This window comes from Hibiscus syriacus, unplaced genomic scaffold (genome assembly GCF_006381635.1).
Source record: "Hibiscus syriacus cultivar Baekdansim isolate YM2019G1 unplaced genomic scaffold, ASM638163v2 tig00010374_pilon, whole genome shotgun sequence".
In the NCBI taxonomy this organism is placed as follows: Eukaryota; Viridiplantae; Streptophyta; class Magnoliopsida; order Malvales; family Malvaceae; genus Hibiscus; species Hibiscus syriacus.
This window is the reverse complement of record NW_024062214.1, coordinates 11,118-27,379: the sequence shown is the minus strand read 5'-3', so window position 1 is coordinate 27,379 and position 16,262 is coordinate 11,118. Positions and strand designations below refer to the sequence as shown.

General features: G+C 32.9%; 1 protein-coding gene across 1 annotated transcript; it reads right to left on the bottom strand.

The window, feature by feature from the left end:
- Positions 1-7,706: 7,706 nt before the first annotated feature.
- On the bottom strand, positions 7,707-15,811 carry LOC120203857 (dual specificity protein kinase lkh1-like). Its single transcript, XM_039204017.1, has 6 exons — positions 15,625-15,811; positions 9,554-9,709; positions 9,408-9,472; positions 8,988-9,085; positions 8,825-8,903; positions 7,707-7,940 (listed from the first exon to the last, which is right to left on the bottom strand). Exons 1-6 carry the CDS (start codon positions 15,809-15,811, stop codon positions 7,707-7,709), a joined length of 819 nt encoding a protein of 272 aa, XP_039059948.1.
- Between the last annotated feature and the right edge of the window lie 451 nt (positions 15,812-16,262).

The window sequence follows — 16,262 nt, the reverse complement described above, 5'->3', positions numbered from 1 at the left end:
ACAATTTATTATTGTGAAAAAAATATTATTTACCATAAATTTTTAGATTGAGAAATTAATATTTGTTATTAATTGTTATTTTGACTAAATAATTTTTCATCATTTATTATTTTTGAGAAAATATTGTGACTAAATAAATTTGACATAATTTCTTATTTTGACTAAATTTAATATATTATTATGATTAAATAAATTTGTTTCAATTAACTACAAATAATTATTATTTTGACAATATAAATTTGTCATAATTAGTTATTTTAATAAAATATTGTGACTAAATTTATTTTACATAATTTCTTATTTTGATTAAATTTAATATGTTTTTATGACTAAATAAATTTGTTACAATTTGTTATTATGAAAAATATTATTATTCATAATTTTAATATTAAGAAATTAATATTTATCATAAATCTTATAATAATAAAATAAATATTAAATGTTTATAAATCTTATAATAATAAAGCTAACTAATGTTTTCAAAACCGGACCGAACATTGAACCGGTGAAGGTACTGGTTCACTGGTTCAACCGGGTTCAACCGCGGTTGAACCTGATTTTATATAAAATAATATTTTTTTAATTTTACATAATATTCAAAACAATATTAATATATATGTAACACTTTTTTTAAGTTTACAATATTAAAAGGTATAAAAATATCACAAGTCATAACATGTATAAATGAAAAACCATAAAATCAAGTGAAACAAAATGATTCAAATCAACTACAACATAATATTTAAGGTAAAACATATTAAATAATAAATATAATTATATAACTATAATAAAAAATAAAATTGGGGCTTAAAAAAATTATAACAAATGATGTCATTTGGTTTAATTGTTTTAAAAAAAACAATCTCACATGGCTAAGAAACATAGAAGAGTATCCCAAAAGTTTAAAGAGTAAAAATATGAGAACAAAACAATCCCACATGGCTAAGAAACATAGAAGAGCATCCCAACTTACTTCTATAAATAATAGAGGTAATTTGACATTCAAAATCATGGAGTCTTTTGGTGAGCACAAAGTGAACTATTCTTTCGCTTCAATTGAGCTCAAACTTTAGGCTTCAATTGAACTTCTAAATTTTTTTTTTGAGTTCGAGCCTTTAAGATTTCAAGTTTTAATATTATATTTCGAGTTGATAATTTTTAGCTCGTGAGTTTTTTGAGTCGAGTTGAGCTTACTTTTAAACTTTTCGAGTTCGATTTGAGCTCAGCAATACTCGAATTTGACTCGGCTCGTTGAACAAACGACGTTGTTTGGTTTAATTTTTTTAAAGAAAAAAAGTGAACTGGCGGTTCAAACCGGTTTTGCCGGTTTTTAGCCGGTTTACCCCGGTTCTTTATCGGTTTGTATTAATCCGGTTTTGGGAGTTAACCGGATCGGACAGGCCACCGGTTCACGGTTCAACCGGTCGAATCGGCCGGTCCGGTTCGATTTTAATAACATTGAAGCTAACATTAGATAGCATTAAAATAAACATAAAATGTCTAGAATGAAATTTATTGAGAACATAAATTCGCTCTTTAGAAATAAAAATAAATTGAAGTCCGCCATGACGATCCATAAATCTTTGCACGCCTACATTTAAATACAAAAAAGCTTGAATTTTATTATTTGATGTGAATCTTTTATAACAATAACTATAATTTTTAATTGCAAAACTTGTCATTATATAACTTTTTGAAAAAAATGGAGGAAATAGTTATTTATAACTACAAATATAATTTGTCACAAAAACTTGAAAATTATCATTTGTTGTGACAATATTTTTGTACTAATTATTAATATTTATACTTATAAAATTTGTCACTATATGACTTTTTTGACACTAAAATTAAGGAGGGAATTGTTTATGATAATATATTTAGTCACTATAATTAAAATATATAAATATAAACATTATTTTCACTAAAAATTGAATCTCATTAATTTTTGTGACAATTTATTTTGTAACAATAATTATAGCTTATAGTAACAAAAACATGTTACTATATGATTTTGGTTCTACACCAAAAATTGAAAATAATCATTTGTGGTTATACATTTTGTCACTATAATTATAAATAAAATTTGTCACAACATATCTAAATCTCATTATTTGTTCTAATAAGTTTTTATGTTATATTTACTAAAACTTTTAGTTACAAAACTAATCACTATAATAGTTTAATTTGGCACCAAAAAAATGGAGGGAAATATTTGTGATAAAAATTGATAACAAAATTTATTTTGTCACCATATACTACACATGTTTGTTAATTGTGATAAATTATTATGACGATTTTATTTTTTGTCATAATTATATATATATTTAATTTAATGGGATGATTATTTATTTATTTTGTCATTAAAAATTATTAATAGTGAAAAAAATTATTGTTTGTTTGCTTTTTAGGGTTTATTCGTTTCGTTTTTGATTGGATATCTTATATAACTTGTCACAATGTGATCGAATCATTGTTATCGTGTTGTAAACTTTATTAGAATAGTCCACCACAGTATTATTTATGCTATATATGAAAAGAAATATATTCAGTCAAGTGAAATGTAAAATCAACATATTTTGTAAAATATTAATAAAATTAAAAATCTGAGCAAGTTTAATTGGTTGGACAGTTAGTTTTTCCTTAATTTTTTAAATTATTCATACTAATATATTTTATTATTATATACTATTGACTTAATCGATTAATATAAATCGATTCAGACAATACGCAAAAATTTAATATTATAAAATATTAAGGAAAGAAAAAAATATTAATCACGTTAAAATATGGAAGAGTCTACAATGTACGTCGCATACCGTAACGTGTCACTAAAGCGACATACCGAAACATACCACAATCAAATTTGTCTTTATTGTGTAAATATTAAAAAGTATTGGATTTCTTTAAAATTAATTGAAATTTAGTTTTACTTTTAATAAAATTATAATTAAATAATGATTTTTAATTAAAAATAATAATTAATTTAAGTAAATTAATTTGTTTAGAATGACCATAAATAATAGTCACAATCGGAGACCTTAACTCATCGGAAAACACGGCAAAAAATTCTTTAATAAATATTATATTACAAATCTAACACAACGGTTTGTTGTTGCCTGAATTGCCATCGCCCAACAGTTACCCAACAGTCGTATAGTAGTTATTCTTTAAAAATTATTATATTACAAATCCAACACTCTTGCATTATGTCATGACGATGCAATGCAATGCAAAGAAAAATGAAAAATGACAAATAACAGGAAAAAAATAAGTTAGTGCACACAAACAAAAGGAATTAGTTAGTACAGGTAAGACAATAGATATAAATAAAAATGTTATTCAAAGATGAATATAGCAGCTACCCTGTCATGATATCTACCTGAACACACTTTAATTAAATAACAATCCTACCCGGACATGCTTTCTACCCACAATGATTAATTCAAGAAAATAATCTTAACTGTATGGTATCTAGATCGCATGTAATTATTTAACAAAATTTAAAGCAAAAAGAAAAGGTTTAGAAACAATCCTCCTTTGTGTATACCTAATTTGGGTACTTACTAACGGACAGAGGTTTGGTATATCTATACCTAGGGTGACCGTTCTACAGTTCACTATATGCATGGTTTCGTCTCTAACAGGAAAAGGGCACTCGAATTGTCCTTGATGTCGGTGCCCCTTGGGCTGCCAGACCCTCGATCCTCACCCATTATAGGTTTCGAACGGAATGAGTTCAATTCGAGGGGATTCACTGTCTTATACCCATACGAGGAATAAATCCTACGAATGTATAAGGTATGTATCCCATGGGTTATTTGCTAAAACTCATACGAAGAATAAATTCTTACGAGAGTAAAGCGTTCACCCGAACTAATTTGGATCGAAGATCGTGTCTAGAACTTATGTTATGCAAATGCAGTGATGTGTGTGAGGAGGAAGAGCGTACCTACCTTTGACTCAAAAGGAAAATGAAACAAGAAAAAACTTGATAAAACCTTGACGAATCTGAAAACATAGATTAAATTGTTAGTATGACAGATAAACATGAAGCAATTAAAAACTTCAATAAATGAATCAGAAGTTAACTAAAGACTCGAACTCATAATTTCGACCACAACGACAATGTGTAAGCGACCTACAGCTTGACTCTCTAAAAAAGTCCCCAGCAGAGTCGCCAAGCTGTCATAACCATTTTTTAAAAAACAATTATGTATTATTTAAAAAAACGATTATGACTTTAATTTAGAAAATTGGTGAATCTGAAATTGATTTGAATAAAAATGAAAGGGGAGTCACCATCGACCTTTGAGTTAGGTAGGTTGAATACCTAAAAACGTCTTTTAAAAACAATTTTATGAAAAATCATTTTTAGACAAAAACTGGTATGCGTTTACAAAGATTCTATTAAAACGGGTTCGTGAGTAGGTTACGCGTGGGGAAGGATTAGCACCCCCACAGTGCCCAAAATTGGTATTGTGTCGCTTACTCTTTGTCGTAAATGGTGAAACTTATGAATCGAATATAAAGTTAAAGTGTGATTCATTTATTAAAATTTAATTAATTTACTTCGAATTAATTAATTACAGAAAATTCTTTAACTTGAAAGGAAACCTCGAGATTAGCAATCCTCCATCGAGAAAGCTATCTCGTCTATTTCTTATCCGTAAAAAATATTCCCTCATCTAATATATATATAAAAACACAAATCGAACATAAATAGTATATCAACATTTTTGCATTAAAGTAAAATAAAATAAAGTGCTATTTAGATAAGCATGCATTACACTGTTCTATTTAAAATACAAAATGAATTAATTAACAAAAATAAAGTTGATTGATTTCAAGTTCACATTTTTGTTAAAATGTCGTATCGGATCACATCACTTCGACCAAGTGAAGCTTTCCACGCTCATTCTACAAATACATGTTCTTGGAATATATTAGAGTAATATTAACAAATAAATAAAACCATGGAAATAAATACAATTAAAAAAATGAAATAAAACATGTACAATAACTAGAGCCAATAATATATATGTTCACAAATAACTACATTATATAAAATATTCATACATAAAGGACTAAAATAAAACTAAGTTAAAATTACAAATCAAAATATAAATCCAATAAGCACATAGGATAATTTCGGGGACCAAAATGATATATAACCAAACTTAAAATGCTACAATAGCTAAAACAGAAATTTAAGTGTTTAAATAGCAAAAATAGAAACTTTAGGGACCAAAATAAAAAAATAGAAACTTAAATAACTAAAATAGAAAAAATAGAAACTTAGGGACTAGAACAGTAATTAAAAAATAGAGCCCATGTAGCAAATGTTAATAATATAGGTACTGAAATGGAAATAACCCATAAATTATGATAAAAAGGACTAAAACGAAACAAAAGTAAACATATATGCTACAATCAGGATTTAACACAAAATAACAAATAGTGACAAAAATAAAAATTTCATAAATTATGTGGCTTATTTTGAACATCAAAGAAAATACACACAACACGAGATCGGTGACTTAAATGCAACAATATAAAACATGGTGACCAAATTCGGATAATAACAACTATAGCACAATATATAATAATAGGACCAAATTAAAATATATACAAAATGAGTGCTCAAATTAAAAATAAATTAACATTGTATTAATGGCTAAAATAAAATATTACAAAATAGGAAGGACCTTTATAGTGGATAGCCCGAGGCACGAAAATACTCCCCATGTCCTCTGTGAAACGACGCCATTCCACCCAAGGTATAATGGCCCTTTTAGCCCCCAAACCGGCCATTTGCTTCATTTCTCACAAAAGGAGAGTGAGAATGAGAGAGAGATTTTAAGAGCTCCCACTGGAGCTTCAAGGTTTCCCAGAAATCGGTGGAGCTCGCCGTGTCGGCTGCCACTGACTGACGGTTGCCACCGTACGTCGGCGTCGGAGAAGAGAGGGAATGACACCATTCGAAACACCCCGTCTCCCTAATCCCGAATCCGAGGTTAGTTTCCCTAGGAAATGGCTCAAACGCCGCGAATCTACGAAGAACCCTTCGGATTCTTTTACTCCGACGACCCTCGACGCTTACAGAGTTCGACAAGAGGTAAACTTCAGTCTTTCTATCCTCTCTTCTTCTTTATATTTTCTTTTTCTTTGACTCTTTCTCCTTTTTTTTTCTCTCAAACCCGAATGCCCCCTTTGGTTCTCTCCTCTGTTTTTTATGTTTCTCTTTGCGATTAGTGATAGATGTTGATGGATTTTGTTGTTGATTTGAGTGCTTAGCTGGTAGGAAAATAATACCCTATATTAGGATAAGATTTTTCGGAATTTTCTGTCTTAGATTTGATTCTGTCACTGTTTGGTGCAGGAAGGACGACGACGGCGTCAGAAGTTGTCGGGATGAAGCTCGGCTGGAATCTGAAGAATCACACGGCGACGGCTGGAAGTCCAAATGGCGACGGCGGTTGGAGATTAGTTTAGGGTTTAAAACCCTAATTTGTTTTAGGGTTAGAGTTATCTGTTGGATTGGGCCAGTGATTTGGGTTCCAGTGGGCTTCTGGTTTGGGCCTCGGGATTGGCCTGCAAAATGTTATAATATGTAATTAATAATAATAATAATAATAATAATTAATAAACAAAATAATAATAATAATAAAATTAATAATAATAATAATAATAATCATAATAATAATAAGATTAAAATTAAATAGAAAAGACCCGGACAAAAACGGTGTCTACACACACAATTCTAGCTCCTATTCTGAAAATTTCACATCCACATCCGGAACCTTTTATGAATTTTCGGCCAATTAACTTGTGTTTCATGCTTTACAAATTGATAATTAAGGTCATTGTGAGACACCTACAATCTATTATTCCATCTCTGATTAGTCTGCACCAAACAAGCTTCTTGAAAGGCCACAATATTACAAAAAATATTATTATTAACCAATAATTTGTCCACTCCTTGCACAATAAGAAAGGTCAATCTGGGTGGATGACTGTTAAAGTTGATCTACAAAAGGCTTTTGATAGACTACATTGGGACTTTATTGAAGACACGCTTCATGATATTGGATTTCCTTATGATTTTATCCAATTAATTATGAATTGTGTTACTTTGACTTCAATGCAGGTGCAATGGAATGGAAAATTGAGCCAATCGTTTACTCCAAGTAAGGGCATTCGTCAAAGGGATCCCTTATCACTATATCTTTTTAATCTGACAATTGAAAGACTTAACCACTGTATCTCCCTATTGTGAACAATGGTTCATGAGCAGCCTTTAAATTCTCACGTGAAGGAATTTTAATCTCTTTTCTTCTTTGCGGATGATCTTGTGCTTTATGCCAAAAGCGGATATGGACCAAGCTATCAACATTGAATCCATCCTCAATACTTTTGGTGTTTTTTTTAGGACATTTGATTAGAAAATCAAAGACTAAGGTATTCTTCTCACCAAATACTCCCTTGAATGCAGGATCCGATATCTATGCCCAACTTCGCTTCCATGAGGTGTTGGATTTAACTGTCTCGTCGTTGGCCACAACCACCGTGGCTACCATCGGACATTGAAGTTCGCTGCTCAGATTGACGAGGGAACTCCGATAACATTTACATGCATAGCATCTGAAGAAACCAACTTGGAGTCAACAGTAGGATCAATTAGAGGGACGCTAGATTTCTTTACTTCTTCACAGGTATTTGGAACGAGCACTCCTTGCAGCCTTGTTGTTTCTACCAAACGAACACTTTTCTTCCTCCGACTTAACCGCTGAATTTTCTTCGTCAGGGCAAGATTCTAGCGACGCTGATGATGATTTCACTTGATCGACAGCGATGACAGGTTCAAGTATTTGGATGTGAATGTTCTTATTGGGCGAGTATTGGTGTTTTCTGGGTATCGACTTCTTGTATGATGGTACCTCCTGCAGCAAACTCATCATGGTAGAAAAACAAACAAAAACAGCAACTTTCATTGTATCTCATTCAAAAGCTCGTGGCTCGATATCCTTGAGCACGCCAACAATCTATTGCATGCTCGGTCGCTTGGTAACAAATTTATTGGGACAAATGAAATATAATGTATACAGCAGTTTATAAATTCTTACACCAACTTTAATATTGCTCTTCTTGAATAACAGACAGCAAACCGGAAATTATCGGGGGGATTCAATTCAAAGACGACGACCAGGTAACAACATGCACGTTCATGAAACCAAGAAAGCCAAACAAACAAAAAAAAATGCAAAACGCACCTTCAGGAAAGGGAATGGGTATTATACTATGTATGTGATCAGGTAAATATATTTTAAGACACAAAAATGCCATTCAACATATGCCTGGGTACGCAAGGTTGATCATACTCGAAATTTGACAGATCCCAATCTCCAATTACAAAGGGTAGCCGAACCTCCTACGATCTCTAGTAAAAAATGGACGTCTTAGCGCTTCTCTAGTTTTAAGTCTCTCGACCGGATCGTATCATAGTAGCCCTTGCAAGAGATCAATCAAATCACCGGCAGAATGATCCACATGCTGCATTATCAAGTTATGCAGCAAATAAAACCAAAAGGTAAAGAACCAAGAGTGGTTTAGGAGCAGATGTTGAGAATAAAAAAAGCTAGGGTCGTGCCCCAAGTTTCGGAGGATAAAGAGCCTTGTCAGTAAAAGCAATAAAAAAATTCCGCCATTTGATAATAGTCTGTGTGACGAACATCAAAAGCAGCAAATATAGTCACTGTCGGTATCAGGTGAGTTCAGATAATTGCCAGTGAGTTAAAAGAAGTGGAGCACACTCATGATAACATACCGGCAAGCTTTCTCTTGAAGTAGCACCCTCAGGCCAATCCAAATGTGTGCCCCTCCGGAAATATTTCTCAGCACAACGGCTGCAACAATATGAGGCACTATGTAAGAGCTTCCTCAGCAACAAACTCACAACAAGAACAAGCAACATAGTCAGTCACTCTTACTCAGCTCTGACCACCATATGTTGGGGTAATGGCCCTGAAACCCTCTCCATCATGGCAAGATGCTCTAGGTTCTCATGAGTTTGGAAAAGTACCTCACCCTGTTCATAAATAATATATAACATTTATTATCATAATCACTTTAGGAATGAAATTAAACAACTTTTAGATTCCAACAGATCAATAATGAAAATTTAAAGTTGTCTTTTATTTTACAATAAACAGCAAACCACATTCTAGCTACCTTAAAACAAGTTTTATCTTCTAGAGGCTAACTCATATTGAATGAGATTTATGTACTTGATTCATCTCTTGCATCATTTTTAATCTTATCAACTAATAACTGGCTCAGAAGAGGTTTTTGTAAGACTCAGCGTTCAATAACACCAATAAGTACAAACTTATCTACAAAGATTCACTTACAGAGCAGAGTTCAACCAGTATGCAACCCACACTCCACAAGTCACAAGGATAGTTCCATCCAAGACCTGCAAAAATGACAGATGTCAAGAAAATTCACACATGTGCAAAAACACACACACACACATCTCAGTTACGAAGAAGATAACCAAGTATGACTTCTGGTGCACGATAATGTCGAGTAGACACCACGTAGCTATGATCCTGGTGTTCAAATGTTGTACTCCCAAAATCAATCAGCTTTATTGCGCTCGACTTTGGAAGATTCTTAAAATAGGAACCCGGGAGCTTCTCCGGTACGACGCCTAAAAAACGGTTAAAAAATGACGTGACCGGTTAAAATTTAGACCGGTTATATTATATCATTTAACCAAAATATTATTAAATACAATAACATATTAGGTAGCGCTTATATAATATAATAGGTAGCGCTTATACAATAAAATAGGCATTTAACCGGAAATATTATCAAGTACAATAACATATTAGGTAGCGCTTATATAATGTAATAGGTAGCGCTTATATTGACTTATTTTCTAACTAAACCGGTTTATTTATACCGGTAACATTGCAAATTTACCTATTACATTATAATTATCGGTTTCAATTTTTTTGGATCGATATAATTGTAAATGTATCGACACTTTATGCATGCACCTCGTTGGGCATTCATTATGGAAAAAAGTATCGACACAAACTTAAAAAGTGTCAATACATTATGGAGAACTATTTTCTCATAAAACCGGTATATTTTTATCGGGTACATTGTAAATTTACCTATTACATTGTAATTATCGGTTTCGATGTTTTTGGGATCGATACTTTTAATAAATGTATCGACAATTTATGTGTGCACCCCGTTTGACATTCATTCTGGACAAAAAGTATCGACACAAGTTAAACAAGTGTCGATACATTATGTAGACCTATTTTTTCATAAAATCGGTAAATTTCTACCGGTTACATTGTAAATTTACCTATTACAGTATAATTATGGGTTTCGATATTATTTGGATCGATACTTTTTGTAAATGTATCAACACTTTATGCGTGCACCTTTTTGGACATTCATTCTGGAGAACAAGTATCGACACAAGTTACACAAGTGTCGATACATTATGTAGACATATTTTCTCATAAAATCGGTAAATTTATACCGGTTACATTATAAATTTACCTATTACATTATAATTATGGGTTTCGATGTTTTTGGGATCGATATTTTTTATAAATGTATCGACACATATTTAGGTAGTTATTGTACATACCTAAATATGTCCTGTGAATTTAATATTGTACCTACCCTTCAACTACCACTACCAATACCACATCCTATTGAAAGACGACTGAAACATGTTGTTCAATGAACCTTTACTTACATCTCCATCAACTCCGGGACCACTGAACTTGCACAACAAAATTTTTGCCATGGATCATACTGATGTAGACAATGTTAAGCCAACCGAGGAATGACATGAAGTACATAATGTTGATGAATCTGACAGATTGGTTGGTCACCTCTTCTCTTCACGTGATCAGGCTTGGTACTTTTACAAGGGATTCACACGGGAACATGGGTTTAGTGCACGTAAGGGAACAACACGGCTTGACGTGAAAGGGAATGTGAAGACACAAGAATTTTGTTGTTCCAGATAAGGGTTTTGAGTATCAAAAGTCAATACTGTTGATCGTCAACGTGCTCATACGCCAGTCATAAGAACATGATGCAAGGCTAGAGTTGTAGTTACAGCAACAAATACAAACGAGCACTGGGTTATAAGTAAGTCTTATAGAAACATAATCATGCATTTTGCACACCTGGTATGACACCATTTATGCGTTCTAATAGAGCTGTAAGTAAGGCTGATATCGATGAGGCAACAACATTGAAAGAGGTTGGTGTTGGCACGTCACAAGTAATGAACTATTTAACACAGTAGACAGGGGGCTATCATAATGATGAATTTACACATAAAGACCTCTACAATGCACTTCAAAGAGGTAAAGTAAAGGAAATCGTCGATGGGGATGTGAATGTGCTTATTTCTTACTTTGATTATAAGAAACATGATGATCCCGAGTTTTTTTATGACATACTCGATAGACGAATCATGGGCATTGCATAATCTTATTTGGTCAGATTGTACATCGAGATCAGATTACACATGCTTCGTTGATGTAATTGCGTTTGACACAACGTATAAAGATAATTTGTAAGGTCGACCAATTATGCCTATTGTTGGTGACAATCATCACCATAACACAATTGTGTTTGCCACTGCCATAATCGTTGACGAGACATCCCAATCTTTCGAGTGAGTGTTATATAATGTTTTAGAAGCCATGATGAATAAATCGTCTATTTCAGTTGTCACCGATGGGGATAGAGTAATGCATAGGGCTATCAAATCTGTTATCCCTTATGCTAAGCACAGATTATGCTCTTGGAATCTTTCTCGCAATGCACAAGCTAACATTGGTGACCCAAAATTTACAGCAGCATTCTCAAAATGCATGGATTCCTGGTGGACAACCGAGGAATTTGATATTCAATGGCGTTCGGTTGTTTCAGAATTCAAACGTCGAAAGCATCCATGGGTGATTGAGAAGGGAAATACTCGGCACTTATGGGCACAAGCATATCTAACCGGTCATTTCTTTGCCAATATTCGCTCAACACAAAGGTGCGAGTCCATCAATGCTTCACTAGCGATTGCACTGAAACACAAGAAGACATATTTAGATGTTGTTCGTGCAATTGAAGATGAAATTAGAAGAATGCGTTTGAATGAGTTGAAATCGGATTACTTAAGTTCCCAGCCGAAGCCCTTCTAGTTCACAAAACTAGTCGACCTTGAAAGTCATGCTGCTGAGATTTATACACGCGAATCTTTTCGTGCGTTTCAAGATGAACTTCAACAAGAGACATTGTACCAGATTCAGGAAGAGATTCAGTCCTTATTAGATGAATGTCGACATTATATTTTGACAAAGTACAAAGAAAAAAAATAGGACATTTGAAATTAGTTTTGATTCTCGTACAAAAACCCTAAATTACTCCTACAAAAAATTCAGATCCGGACTTCCGTGTTGCCATCAACTTCACATTTTGAAGCACTTGGATTACACATATTTTCCCAGGACTTTGATTCAAAGTAGGTGGACTAAGGATGCAAAGGCTTCTGCACCCAATTATGTTGACTTGAATGTGCCTCCAGAAGTGACGCAAATGGCAAGGTTCGCTGCTCTACGTGCAACGTCAAGTAGGTTATGCTACATTACATTAAAGACAGACGCGTCTTTCAAAACTGCAAAAGATGAGATGAAAAGACTAACGGAAGAATTTGAAAACTCGTTTGGTTTGAATGATTCAGTCAACCAGAACAGTGTAGTAAACAATGTTCGCGACCCTCAACGAAAACAACGCAAGAGAAAAGAAGTACCGAAAAACAAGGTCAAGAAGAAAATTAGGCGATGTGGGTTCTGCAACAGTGAGGGACATAACAAACTAACACGTCTTCAAGTCAAGCTCAATTTGAATACAAGCACACAGCCTACATCAACTGATTTTTTCGAATATGGAATGGAATGATCATTCAGTTCCACATGTGATGACAACGATCTCCATATATTGTAAGTATCAACATGACTCCTATTATGTATAAGAAACATGTACAACAACCTATTGCTAACTTTTATCATCTCATACAACCTATTACATTCACATACAAAATTATAAATCGTATACAAAATTATAAACCGTATACAAAATTTCCCCTACATTAACAAAATTTCCTCTTAGTCTATTTTGATTATGGCTTATGAGACCATTTAATATTCCATCTGCATCATCACATAAATGCCAAACAATCTCTAAATTAGAGTCTCCCACAATCATGGCCGGAGTCAGTTCTGTAATTGGGATTATCCAGGTTAATCATGTTGATTGCATAGCCAATAAAACATGGGGGTCCAAATGGTAAGCTAGGAATTGGTAAGGTAAGCTTTTTTTAGGGTTTAGGGTTTAGAGCCCTCCAACGTAAGGAGTGCATGAATGAACATTACATATAATAGTTGTATTCAGTTGTTGAGGAATTGTTCTTAATTTTATATAATGATAGCTGTAATGATATACGTTAACGTTTCGGGACCAATTAGTTAGATGCATGCAATACCCTATATCCTCGAGGCAGAGCACAAGAAATTTGGCACTTAAAGATTTACCAAGAGCGGTAGCTTTTGCTTTGAATGAATACCGAACCTAGAATCAACTTTGCAATTATGCCTATCATGCTGAAGAGAACCTGCTGAATGATAGGATTTGCACACAACCGCAAGCATTTTAAACTCTAAACCCAACTACTCACATGGAAATTTATGCAACAGAGATGTCAGGATTTCCCATAAAATGATTGAAATCTCTGTTGCATAAATTTCTATGTGAGTAGTTAGGTTTAGGGTTTAAAATGCTTACAGTATTATACAAATCCTATCATTCAGCAGGTTCTCTTCAGTATGATAGGCATAATTGCAAAGTTGATTCTAGGTTCGGTCTTCATTCAAAGAAAAAGCTACCGCTCTTGGTAAATCTTTAAGTGCTAGATTTCTTGTGCTCTGCCTCGAGGATATAGGGTACTGCATTCATCTAACTAATTGGTCCCGAAATGTTAACGTATATCATTACAACTATCCTTATATAAAATTAAGAACAATTCATCAATAACTGAATACAACTATTATACGTAATGTTCAAACATGCACTCCTTACGTTGGAGGGCTCTAAACCCTAAACCCTAAAAAAATCTTACCTTACTAATTCCTAACTTACCATTTAGACCCCTAGGTTTTATTGGCTACGCAGTCAACATGATTATGAGCTTCCTTTATCCTTTCGCATTCAGTCAGACTGTAGAGATTTGAATCAATTAAAAGTTATTAAATACTTTAATCCAATTGTCATTTCAAGAATAATTTCATGATTACATTGATATTTACTGGTCGCTTTCAAATTTGTTCAATATTGATATGCTGGGCTCCATTTGAAGGATATGCTGGGCTCCATTTGAAGGTCATCATTTTCGCGAACAAAGATTGAACTTTCAACCTATAACCATTCAAAAACCGTAAACTTTAAAACCTTACCCCTCTTTCCGAAGACTAACATTCTAAAAAAATTAGGGTTCCGATAACATACCTATCGAAGACATGAAGGGGAAAAAAGTGTCCAATCTGGAAATCAATCAAAAACTAATTTGAATACCATAATATCGATAAATTTACATGAAGAACTGGTCGTAACTGTTATGAACGTTGGTATTCGTCGAGTGGAAGAGGTTTGTTGATTTAGGGTTTATATAGCATTACATATAAATAATTAAGGAAACAAAAAACACGCTTAATTAAAAAAAGTATCGACACAACTTTAAAAAGTGTCGATATATTATGTAGACCTATTTTCAAATTAAACGGTATATTTCTACCGGTTACATTGTAAATTTACCTATTACATTATAATTAACTTGTTCGATATTTTTGGGATCGATACAATTTTAAATGTATCGACACTTTATGAGTGCACCCAAGGCATTCATTTGTACAAAACGTATCGACACAAGTTCCACAAGTGTCGATACATTATGTAGACATATTTTCGAATTAACCGGTATATTTTTACCGGTTACATCGTAAATTTACCTATTACATTATAATTAACTTATTCGATGTTTCTGGGATCGATACAATTTTAAATGTATCGACACTTTATGAGTGCATCCCTTTTGGTCATTCATTCTAGACAAAAAGTATCGACACAATTTACATAAGTGTCGATACATTATGTAGACTTATTTTGGAATTAACCGGTATATTTATACTGGTTACATTGTAAATTTACCTATTACATTATAATTAACTTATTCGGTGTTTTTGAAATCGATATTTTTAATAAATGTATCGACACTTTATGTGTGCACCTCGATTGGGCATTCATTCTGGAAATTACTGAAAACGATTCTTTAATAATTTCAAAATGGGTTGCACGCAGATATAAAATACATTAATAACTAGTATTGATATTTCAACAATCCTCAAATGTCTCGATATATAGAGAAGTAAATATGGATATAAAAGCCCGACCAATCAACCAACAACGATCCGGAGATCAAATGTTGTTATATATTCGGAGCAATCAACCTAAATGAAATGCGAGGGAAATCCCAACCATCATAATTTTGAGTAACAACCAGGAAGACTGGAAAGGCGAAGAATGCCTTCCGAATACTATCCATTTCATCCAGCTCACGAAGATAGGATAACCGTAAACCGAAACCGTCTGAGAGAAACATAACTGATGTAGAAGCAGTTGCATATGTAAAATCTCGAAGGTGATCTATTTGGTTCTCAAACATTTAAAGCATCGGAAGCATTTTAGACGTATGATTTGGGTTTTACACGGGTAATGCAACAAAATGCATCAAAATATTCTCGAGAATTAAACGCTAGATATTTTAATAATAATGTTAAATAATGGAAGATACACACGTAAAGCATATACCCGGTATAATTAACAATGTAAACGGATAAAAGTTCTCCGGTATAATGAAAATAGTCATAAATGACAAGTTCAGACGCTTGTCATATACACCTATTATCATTGCACCGGTAGAATTTTACCATTTACATTGTTAATTTAGCAAAGTATCGATAGTTTATACAATTGTACCCTTCAATTATTTTTGTTATTATTAGAAGTTGTAGCCCTCAATTATAGGGATTTTTAGTTGTCATTTATTGCATTTCCATTATACCACCCAGAACATACGTCCGAAACGTTTATGATGCTTTAACTGTTTGAGAACC

What these genes read in the sequence shown, in the direction of transcription:
- LOC120203857 (XM_039204017.1), bottom strand. Translation starts at nt 15,811, where the DNA reads ATGTTTGAGAACCAAATAGATCACCTTCGAGATTTTACATATGCAACT. An exon ending in TGCACCAGAAGTCATACTTG is followed by an intron (nt 9,473 to 9,553) that starts GTTATCTTCTTC and finishes TCATTTTTGCAG; the next exon opens with GTCTTGGATGGAACTATCCT. An exon ending in CATATGGTGGTCAGAGCTGA is followed by an intron (nt 8,904 to 8,987) that starts GTAAGAGTGACT and finishes ATATTGTTGCAG; the next exon opens with CCGTTGTGCTGAGAAATATT.